The 11,405-nt window shown below is 55.0% G+C and overlaps 1 protein-coding gene across 1 annotated transcript; it reads right to left on the minus strand.

Annotated features, from left to right (window-relative positions):
- Positions 1–9,814: 9,814 nt before the first annotated feature.
- On the minus strand, positions 9,815–10,480 carry RNF222 (ring finger protein 222). The gene has a single exon (XM_049812834.1). The coding sequence runs from the start codon at positions 10,478–10,480 to the stop codon at positions 9,815–9,817; it is 666 nt and encodes a 221-aa protein (XP_049668791.1).
- Between the last annotated feature and the right edge of the window lie 925 nt (positions 10,481–11,405).

Here is an 11,405-nt window from a genome sequence, read left to right on the forward strand (position 1 = left end):
ATCTCCATCCTTAGAGCATTTCCAAACGTGACTGGACAAGGTCCTGAGCAAACTTGTCTAACTATAAGATTGATCCTGCTTTTAGCAGAGGTTGGACCAGAGACCTTCACAGATCCCTTCTGAACTGCATTGGGCTATATATTAAGCTTAATACTTTTGAAAGCTATGTAAATGCAGAAATTTCTGCAGCACACCAGCCACACCAGAGAGCTTTCTCCCAACTCCAAAGTCCTCCAGTGTCCTGAGTGGCGGGCCCAGTACAGTGTCCCATTGGTGTAAGATGTCCTCAGCACAAAGAACAGCTTAGAAGAGGCTCAGGACACAAGGAATAGTCAGAGCATCCTGAACTGGCTTTGTTATGCAGTAATCAGACCAGGAAGGTGTTGCAGGAGGTATTCCACCTCCTATTCCTCCCCACTCCTAGTAACTCAGCTGCCTGCTGTCCCTCCTACCCACAGCATGGATGGAGACCTCATCTATGTCCTCTCACAGCCTTCCTCCAAGTGACTGGAATTCCATAGACCTCAAGGACTTTTGGGGTGGGAGAGACCCCACCATGTCCCATGCAGGGTCTCTGACAAAGATTGATCTATTGAAGACCTTCCAGATCAGACTCATGGCTTCAGCTGAGTCCATATGGACCTTTTCTCAGATCCAAGGCAAAAGGCGAGACAAGTGTATGCATTTTTCCTAATCTCCAGCTACTTTCGCATCCTTACCAGGAGCCAGAGACAGTACATGGTTGAGCTAAGCCCAGACATCTTCTCCTCTCTCGGGCAGAGGCAGAACCTCGTCCCTGATCCACCCGCTGTGACAACACACTCAGCAGCTGCCATTCACACCTCAGAGCTGTTTGCAGTGGTACCTACAGGAGGAAAAGCATGATCCTGCTTGTTTTACATGAGGAAGGGCAAGGGCACCTGCCTCCGGCCTGACAGCAGAAGCAGAGACACATCCCCGTAACCTCGGGGAATGCCAGGGAAGGGAAGGCATGAACAGTCTCCCAGAGTCTTGCCACCCCTTCGATCCCACAGCCCAGCCCCTCCACTGTGCCCAGCCTCGCTGCTTTGCCCAGCCTCCATTAACGAAACAGGCTTTGTTAATGCCCATCTTAGCCCTGGCAGGGCTCCAAATGGATCATCCCAGCAGTGCTAGCCAGAAGCTAATTGCTGCTCATTTGAAAGGTAACTGGGAGCCCTGCAGTCGAGAGGGCTGAGAGGAAGTGCTGGTGTTACCAGCAGCTAAAGGCACTTGCCCAGGGGCTTGGCTGGAGCTGCTGGATGCGAAGCTGAAGAGCAGCTCCTGGCGACACATGGGCCTTGTGCAGCACCAGCATCCCTGTGCAGCACCAGGGCTGGCTGCTGCTCCAGAGCCTGACTGGGAGGAAACCAACTGCCAAAGCATGAGCGACAGCTGAGTAGCTCTGCCACTGGCTAGTGCTTTCCCTGAGCAGGCTCTGAGCTAATTCTTGACTGCTGTTACCAACACTTAGCAGTGCTTCATGGCTCCTTTCCACCCACTCCTGACATAAACAGTTCCCAGGGAATGAAAACCTTGGGACCAAACCCTTCTACCAGGGTAGGCGCCAGGGCTGGCCTGGGACGAGATCTTGCTCCAGCAGATGCAGTCATCAGCTCTCCCCAAGGATGTGCTGCCACATCGCTCTGTGGAGATCCCTATTATCACAGCAGCCACCTGCAATCCTGGATCATATCAGTGTCTGGCAGCTCTGACCCCTGAGGCTTCTGACCTGGCAGTATGGGCTTTTTAGGAGGCTCCTCACCTTACAGTTAAGTAAAGCAACCTTAGGCTTTCCTATCACACAGAAATGTTTCTCAGCAAGCAGCTTCTCATTAAACCCCTGACTTCCCTGCACTCAGGCACCCCATGGTGGATTACAAACCCTGCTTGACTTCAGCTTTGCTGCAGAAAGGACCTGTAAGGACTCCTGTATGGGTGTGCCAGGATCTGTCCATGCACAGTGAGTTGGGTGCCCAGCACTGGCCCTGCAGCACCTCTGGACACAGCCCACCTCAGCATTACTGGTCCCTGCCCGCACACAGGACTGGGAGCATCATGCACAGGTCTGCTGCAAGGGACTGTGGGGAGCACTGGCCATTAACTAGCAGAGAAGTCACACTTGAGAGAGGGAAAGTGGTTTTCCCAGCTCAATTTGATTTTGTGAAATGGGACATCATTTAAAGCAAAACGTGTGGAAAAGAAGCTCTTCCTAAAATAATACATTTGCAGGTCTTTGCCAGCAGTTGCTGGAAAGAAAGTGCAGACCTTTGATGATATTCCGGGGGGGGGGGGGGGGGGAGGTTCATGGTAGGTTGCTGAGTTTTTGACAAAAACAATCTGTAACAATGACACAGGGAAGTGTAAAACCTCCCCAGCCAGCTAAGCAGGATGTGTCCCAGGGTGCTGCTGTCAGGCAATGCAGATGAACACAAGGCTGGCCACACACTCCTCTGTGCCACAGCTCTGCTGTGCCATGTTGCAAATGGCTGTCATGGGAGAATAAATCAGACCCTCACCAAGTGACTGGCTCCAGCCCAGCTCCTGTCCCCATAGTCCCTCAGCTGAGGGCTTGGGGATCTCGTCCCACTGAGCTACCCCTGCCGTGGGCATTGGTCTCACAGTGAGGACGGTAGCTAAGCCCCTCATGCACTGCCAAACCTCTACTCCCATTGTAGGCTCAGAAAACCCCACTCTTCTGCAAAGCCCAGGAAGAGTACAGCCCAGGACCATACCCTGTATGCTGGCACAGGTGGACAACGTAAAAAGGTGTCTGTCTTGCTGGAGATGGACCCAAAAGGATCTTGGCTGGAGAGACACGGGCATAGGGACAGTCAGCTAGGTCAGCGTCACCTCTTGTCCCTGTCCCGCACCGGCCACGTTGGACTAACCAGGGCAGCCCTGCTCCAGCCTCTGACTGACCGTGGCTCTCCAGGAGCCCTGGCTGGGTGCAGGAGCGGGGGAGGGGGGAGCTTGGAGGAGCCTCATTCTGAATTATTCATGGTGAGATCTCAGCTGATGGAGCTGGGGCTTTCAGAGGCTGGTTCCTAATGGAGCCTGCTGACGTGTTTGGCCAGGAAGCACTCCTGGGCCCTGTGCAATTCCCACTTCTCCCATCTCCATGCCATAAAAATGCCACCTTCTCCTGCTAATGATGCATTATGCAGCCATTACTCAGGGTTCATAGCCCTGCTGCCATCATGCAAAGATCTTGAGCAAGATCTGTGTGGGAAGGGCACCGTGTGCTCTCCAGCCAGGGAAATCGCACATGCTGGGATATGCCAGGAGTCCTGCCCAAACTGGAGGCTGACAGAGGGATAACAGGGCACCCGAGATCAGCTTGCACAGGGAGAAGAAGAGGTACCAACAGGCCTGCAGACATCCCACCCCAGCTCTTTTAAGCAGAGGATGGGAAGGAGATGACAAAGGACACTTAGGGCCACATCAGCTGGGACCACAGGTGCTGCAGAGCAGTTAGCGTGATGTGCTGATTGCCGGCAGGACACCTCCACCTGCAAAGTCAAACAACGTCATGGATGATGGGTGGACTCCGTGGCGGAAGATAACTCAGGAATGGCAAAGTTAATGGCTGACATTGTGCAGGAGAATGTGTTAAATGCTGCACCAGGAATGCCTGCCAGTGTCTCGTCTATTCTGGCTCTGTCCATCTGCAACACTGACCAGGGTTTCCTGGGCCCCCCTCCTGTCCATGTGGACATCCCCCACTGACTAGGTAGAACTGGATACATGACCCTGGTGTATGCACAGCTCAAGGTGCCACGTAACCAAAGAGGGGGTTCATGAGGGCCACAGTATCATGGAAAAGCTTAGGTCACCTTGAATAGTCCTGTGGATCACCCCTATGCCCACTTTACTGCCCATCCCACACAGAGAGCTGCAGAGGTCCACCCATCTATCCATTCATCCCCACAGCCTTTTATCCTCACACAGGCATACCTCCATCTAATGACCATTCTCATACTGACTTGACACTCCATCCATCCATCCATCGCATCCCCATGCACTCATCATCCAACTATTCTTCTAGCTCAAACCACTGCTCCACCCAGTGAATACTCATCTCTGAGTACTTGGGAGAAATGGCTCAAACCTGAGGTGCCTTCTCCTAAAAGGAGAGTATTAAACCCTTGTGATCATGGTGTGGACTGGTGTTCCTGTAGGGGCTAGAGGAGTGCAGGAGACCTCTCTTTCAGGAGGGCAGAGGACATGTTGATGTGAAGGATCTGTACCCGCTCCTTCTCATGAGAGGAGAAGCATCCTCAGAAGGCTCTGCATGGGCAGACAGCTGTTATGCCTGAGTCCTCCTTCAACAGGCTCCCAAAACCTGTAGCAGGTGATACAAGCTTGCACCAGATAGCCTTATTTATAAAATCACAGCACCGGCAGAGACATTCTGACCCCTTTTCCAGCCAGCTGGCACTCAGGGAAGGTCCCCAAGCCAGCCTGCCTGGCTGAGCAGTGGCAATGCACACCAATGTGCCCTGTCTGCAGCACGTGATGCCTGAAAGCAGGGAGGCTGGGCGCTGGTTTGGGATCATGTAGCCTGGTGGACCCCATTGCCTGGGAGCCCTGGGACCTGCCAGAGGGTGAGTGGGAAAGGCTGTATTTGGGAATGTCCCCAGCATGGACAGGGCCATGCATCCATGGCATGAGATGGTGCCTGCTGCAAGTGTGCTGAGGGCTGGAGTCAGAAACGCAGTCAGTGCCGGAGACAGGCAATTACCCCGATAGTGGTGACCTGCCCATCCTGCCAGTTGAGTTAGGGGCCACACATATGCAATCATCTAGCCCGTGGCCACACTGCAGGGCTCCTGGGAAGAAACATAGCCTGGAGACCTCTCCTACCGCAGCAAAGAGGAAAACACCTCTCACACCCCAGTCTAGGGTCCTCTGGCACCTCCACCCTAATGGTCCTGCCTGGGACTGGGCTATCCCCACTGAGCACAGCTAGGGTGGAAGAGAGCTCCAGCCCCACCATGATGGAGGAGGTGAAGGTGTGGGCTCTGCACAGAGTTTGGCGGGATAGGACATCCCCAAACTAAGCCATGCAGAGAGGGGCAGTGGAGAGGGGACTACCATTTGCTTTAAAAGCAGTCCACAAACAGGGTCCACAGCATGGCTGTGCTGGCCAGCAGGAGATCAGTTCACCAGTTTCCTCCATGGGGACAACTGGTGCTACAGTCCCAAGGCCATCCCAGTGGGTTGGAAGATGTCCACTCTCTCACTTCAGCTCAAGCATCTCTTTGGAAAATGCTAACTGAGGCACACAGGTGCATAAGCAGCTGCTTGAAATAAAATTCAAGGGCATGAAAACACGCATGGAAACACATGTACCAACAATCATACACATCCCCCCATGCATACAGGCAGCTGCTTGCTGCTGTTAGGACACATGGACACACACACAAATACATACACACACATGCTCTCAGGGCCACACTCTGCCCCTGCACATAAACTTCCAACCCCAGCCCGGGCTGGGCTTTATTTCTTGCCATGTGCTGGCAGAGCACTCCCAAACCAACACCAGTGCTCCTGGCATCTTGCCCCATCACAGAGAGCTCTTTGTCCTCATCACTGAGTCCTACAAAGTCCCTGTCCAGCAGGGACGTGTCCCCTCCTCCAGAGCTGCCTGAAGGATGTGTCCCTGGTCCTTTAGCTATGCCGATACCATTCGCTGACTCTTAATTTTGTGCGCATGTGTCATGGTTTAACCCCAGCTGGCAACTAAGCCCCACACAGCCACTCGCTTACTTCCCTGCTGGTGGGATGGGGGAGAGAATCAGAAGAGTAAAACTGGGAAAACTTGTGGGCTGAGATAAAGTCAGTTTAATAGGTAAAACAAAAGCCATGTACACAAGCAAAGCAAAACAAGGAATTCATTCACTGCTCCCTATGGGCCGGCAGGTGTTCAGGCATCTCCAGGAAAGCAGGGCTCCATCACGTGTAATGGTGACTTGGGAAGACAAACGCCATCACTCCAAACATCCCCCCATTCCTTCTTCTTCCCCCAGCTTTATATACTGAGCATGATGTCATATAGCCTGGAATATCCCTTGGGTCGGTTGGGGTCAGCTGTCCCGGCTGTGTCCCCTCCCAGCTCCTTGTGCCACCCCAGCCTGCTCGCTGGCAGGGCGCTGTGAGGTACTGGTCGCCTGGCCCATGCACTCCACGGGCCTGCAGCTGCTGGTGAACAGAGCCTGGCCACTGGGCTCTTACCTGCGGGCAGGGGGACATGGCTCCAGCATCAGGAACACATGGCTCCAGCATCACCGGGGCATCCCATGGGACACCCTAGCCCTCTCCAGCATGGCTGGCCTAGGTAGGTCAGTGTGGAGGGGACTGATGGGGGGCAACAGGGTGGGCTGTGTGTCAGGGTGGCATTTGGGATGCAATACCAGTGACATACAGGCAAGATGGAGACAGGGCTCCCAGGGCACTGCCAGAGGTTGTCAGCAGCTCCCAGCTTAAATCACAAGCACTAATTGTGTGCCAGGAGCCCATAACTAAGGTTAAGTGGGCAAGGTGCTGCATGGCACTGTTCACCAGCAAATTTGGCCACGAGTGAGCAACCAGCTGCCCACAGCCCCATGCTTGCATCTCTGCTGATGGATGTGGCAGGGCCAAAGCAGGACTATGTGAGTGTCCCTGCCATGAGTGATGTGCAGGGTGGACGTTTGCAGAGAACACTACCATCCAATACATGTCCTGGAGTTGCAGGCATGAGTTATCCTTGGGACATTAAGTCACCAGGATAAACCAAAGCACTGAGTTACTCAGGACTGAGCTGGAAATGTCCCCAATATCCTCTAATGGACACATGCCTGGTGGGAGGACAAGCTGTACAGCATCTGGGGACTGTGGTTTGCTGGAAATCCAAACATCTCCCTCAGGGACCATCAACAGAAAAGGGCTCAGGAAGGTCTGGCTCTTGCCATCAGCTTTAATAACAAGAAAATAGGATGATGTCAGCTTTTCCATTTGCACAGTAAGGGGCTGGGAGCATCTTTCCCAGATGCAGGCAGACTCCAACCTAAACCAACAGACAGTTGCGCCTCTGGGAGCACCAAACATGGGCCCTGCTGCCTAGGGATGAGGTGGCTCTGGTGAGGACGTGGGGATGGTGAGTTATCAGCTGACCCTGAGCAGCAGACGTGACTGTGGGCTGATGCAAGAGGTGCTGGTATGAACGGTCCCTGGCTGGTGCCCACAGGCACAGGAGCGTGCCACCCCCAGCAGAGCTAGTGGATGCTCAGCACAGGATTCCCCAGGGTATCTCCAACGTCTTGCTGCCTGGCCCTCACCCACCCAAGGTGGGGAATGGGGGGCCAGAGTGCCAGCCCTGACAGCCATCCAAAGCCATTGCTTGTCCAAAGAAGAGCAGCACAGCTGGTGAAGGGTCTAGAGAACAAGTCCTGTGAGGAGCAGCTGAAGGAACTGGGGTTGTTCAGCCTGGAGAAAAGGAGGCTGAGGGGAGACCTTATTGCTCTCTACAACTACCTGAAGGGGGGTTGTAACGAGGTGGGTGTTGGTTTCTTTTCCCAAGTAACAAGCAATAGGATAAAAGGAAATGGCCTCAAGATGCACCAGGGGAGGTTTAGATTGGATAGTAGGAAAAATTTCTTTACTGAAAGGGTTGTCAAGCACTGGAAGAGGCTGCCCAGGGAAATGGTTGAGTCACCAGCCCTGAAGGTATTTAAAAGACATGTAGATGTGGCACTTAGGGACATGGTTTAGTGGCGGACTTTGCAGTGCTAGGCTAACGGTTGGGCTCGATGATCTTAAAGGTCTTTTCCAACCTAAAAGGTTCTATGATTTTTAGGATTCTATGATTCTAGGATTCTATTCCATGATCCCTGGCCAAGCAGTGCCACCCTGTGGCAAAAGCCCTCCTTGCCTCCAAAGGGGATGATGCCCCTGGACCCCCACCTCAGGCCTCCAGGTCCATGGCACTGGCTGTCCCTGCTGATAACAGCCCCAGCCGTGGTCCCCTCTCCCCTGCTCCTGTGCCTGACCCCAGCACAGCACAAGACATCCCATCTCATCCCAGTGCTGCCACTGAAGCTCTTTTCTGTCCGTATTGCCTTGCCCACATAAATACCTTCAAGGCTCCAGCAACAGCAGCGAGTTTTTTGAAAGTGAGTTCCTCCAGCCCTAACCCCAGGGAGCCCCCCGGAGTGCAGATGGGGGGGGGGGGGGGGAAGGGGGGCATTCCCACCTCCCAACAGCCCTCTGCCAAGAGGCTGGTTCCCTGGCACCCTGCATTAATTCCCCAGACAGACTAATAATAAGGTTTAATATTAAATAATGAGGTGTGGAAGCATTATTATCAGGTAATCATTTCTTATGAAATAGGATTTCCATTCCAGTACAGTGTCTCAAGCACTTTTCCCCAGGCGTTCTCCCAGTGCTTCATGCAGGGGTCAGTGTCATTGCACTCCAAGTGTGGGTGGGGAAACTGAGGCACGGGTTGGGGGAATGCAGTATAAACATCACAGGGAGAAGCTGGGCAGCCCAGCCAGGGCACCATGCCTTGGTTGTAGCCCCAGAGGAAGGGGTGGGATGCCATCAGCTCCTCTGCCCCAGACTGCTCACCCCTTTCCAGCCCCAAGTGTTTCTTATTTTTTTCCCCTGAAATGTTCTGGCTGATCCCAAAGCTGCCTCAGTGGCACTGCTGGCCATGTTTGTCCTACCCGATGCTTAGCCATGCAGCGGGAACCTCTCTTTGGGAGTGTGGGAACCATGTGCCAGCCCTCTACCCTGCTGTCACCTCCTGTGGGCAATGGTGAGGGACATCTTGCTCCTGCTCCTGGACACGTTGGGGTGCCCGTGAAAGGGCTGCAGCCCTCAGGGCACATTCCTGAATGACTGGCCGAGAGCAACACCCATGGGGCCAGGGACTGGGTCAGGAGGACAAAGGTGGTGACGATGGTGCAGACACTGTTTTGGGGTGTGCAGCTGGGGAAAAACATGGTGAGGGGCCGCAGCTCCAGCATGGGGGTGACCAGCAGCCCCCGCTTCCCCCTCCCCTGAGAGCAGGCATGGAGGGTCCCAAATCTCAACTGTGCATCTCACATGTCCAGTCCCCTCCCAAACCAGGGCCCCTGTGATGGAGGGGCTGAGACTGCCCTGAGTGGGACCAGTCCCAAAGAGGGCAAAGCTAGGAGGCATGCAGGGCTGAGAGGTGCCTAACCTGTTTGGCACAGGTGAAAATGAGCCGCCGGGTGTTAACCCTCAGGAGCTGGATATAGGGACAAGGAAACATCACTCTGCCAAGGCACTAGGCTCTAAGGAGGAGATCAGGGTGGGATCCCAAATCTGCCCATTTATACAGTCCAGACCTTTGGTTTAGCTCCCTGCCCCACATCCCACTGCGTGTCCCTGGATCCCCAGGGCAGGAGGGATGCCTGTGGCACCAGGAGGATGGCCATGATCCTGGGGATCTCTCACCTCAGAGAGAGAGGTGAGGGAGGGCAAGGCTGGGACTGCCTGGGGGATGAGTTGGCATCCCTTCCCACCCCATCACTCCGCAGAGAGGGAAGTGTTGGCTGCCATATTTTAACCAAAAGAGGCAGAAAACACCAGCAGTGACACTGTGAGTGCCCGGAGATCTGCAGACAGGTCTGAAAGTCCATTCAGTCCCTAGCCAGATGAGAGAGCTTCACCCGAAGCTGCTTCTGGGCTTTCTCCAAGGGTCTTTTGAAAGAGGTTCCAGCCCTAGCTCTGTCCCAGCATCAGTGACACCCCTCTAGTATCCAAGCTGATCCTATCCCTGCTACGAGTCCCTCTTCACCAGCAGCAGCCAAGGGAGCACAGCCGCCAGGAGGGCCACAGTCAAGATGAGGAGGACGGCGAGGGCGATGGGTGACTGGCAGCATTTCACCCCCAGGGCTGAGCTGGATGACACCGAGCTCCGCGTTTCTGCTCTGCTTCTGCTCCCCAGTGAGCCACAGTCAGTGTCCACCAGCGGCATCCCATGGTTGCTGATGACAAAGATGTGGGCTTCCCGTGCCAGCTCTCCCGGGACCCCCTGCGAGTCCACGGGGCTGTTTCCTGTGCTGCAGCACCGGTTAAGGCTCTGTACCGGCATCACAAAATGGCTGGGCACCACCAAGGTGTTGCTGGTCTCCATTTTGGTCAGATGGGGCAAGGACGAAGGTGACAGAGGCATCTCCAGTGTCCGGGCATTGGTGCCTGCCTTGGGTGGCCATAGAGCCTTCTTCTTGCTGAGGAAAGTCACATAGCGGCAGACAGGGCAGATGATGCTGCTCTGGACCTGGCCATCAAGCTTGGCAGAGAGCAGGCACTTCACCAGGCAGTCGTGGCAGAAGGTGTGCCCGCAGCTGAGCTTGCGGTGCATGGCCTCCAGCGGGTGAAACTTCTCATAGCACACAGGGCACTCGGCCGGGAGACCCTCCTTGCTGGACGAGGTCTCAGACATCCCTGCTCTGCTGGCCACAAGCACTCCCCAGCTGCAAGGAAGAGGCGCGATGGGTAAATAAGGGTCTCAGTTGCAACGATTAGAAAAATCCATCTCTTCATCTCTCCTCCTCCCTCCTGCTCTCTTGCCTTTGCCCTTTTGCCCCTAACAGATGTAGTGGATGGCTACTAGGCATGGTCTCAACAAGGCAGAGCGTTTTCAGGAGCATTAAACCTCTCAGTGTGGCCCTTTGGGGCAAGAGAGAGATGATGGGAGGACCTCAGCTCCAGAGCCACTGGGGGCAATAATCCCTGGCTGCAAAATCACATGGAAAAAGGCATGAGCCCCTGGATGGAACTGTGTCTACCTGCTCAGTGCCTAGTACAGATAAAGCAGGTTCAGCTTGTGTCACGAGTGCATCTGTGCTCTGCTGCCAGCTCCAGGTGCACGGGGGAGTGGGAACTCCCATCCCACAAAGAAAACTGCCAAGGAAAGAGAGATGCTCCCATCCCGGGGGATGCAGAGGGGCCGGGAGGAGCAGGGGGAGGCCAGGCCAGCGGGGCAGGTGGGAGCACAGGACCCCATGGGGAGGGAAAGGGAGTGTGCCACAGCCAGGGCAGGCAGTGAGCACCCATGTCAGGCTCCTTCCAGGCTCCTGGAGGTTGTCCCAGGCTGGTGGTCAGGCCACTGCCATCTCCAGCCCGTGCTCCTCACTCACGCTGGAGAATGGTGCGGGCAGCAAGCCTCAGAGACCAGCATCTCGGGTTAGTCAGAGGGAGCAGGGCAGAGCCCGGCCAGCTCACCCGGCCCCCACCCTGGCCTGGGGTGCGAGGGGGAGCTCAGGGCTGCCGCGATCCCCAGACCTGCAACTGGGCTGGGTCTGAAGCTCTCCAGTGCATCTGCCAGGGCAGGGAACATTCACATGGTGGCTTCAGGGAAGGGAGAG

The sequence above is a fragment of the Accipiter gentilis genome, chromosome 10 (assembly GCF_929443795.1).
Source record: "Accipiter gentilis chromosome 10, bAccGen1.1, whole genome shotgun sequence".
Classification (NCBI taxonomy): Eukaryota; Metazoa; Chordata; class Aves; order Accipitriformes; family Accipitridae; genus Astur; species Astur gentilis.

Coding starts and splice junctions, on each gene's coding strand:
- RNF222 (XM_049812834.1), bottom strand. CDS start 10,480: ATGTCTGAGACCTCGTCCAGCAAGGAGGGTCTCCCGGCCGAGTGCCCT.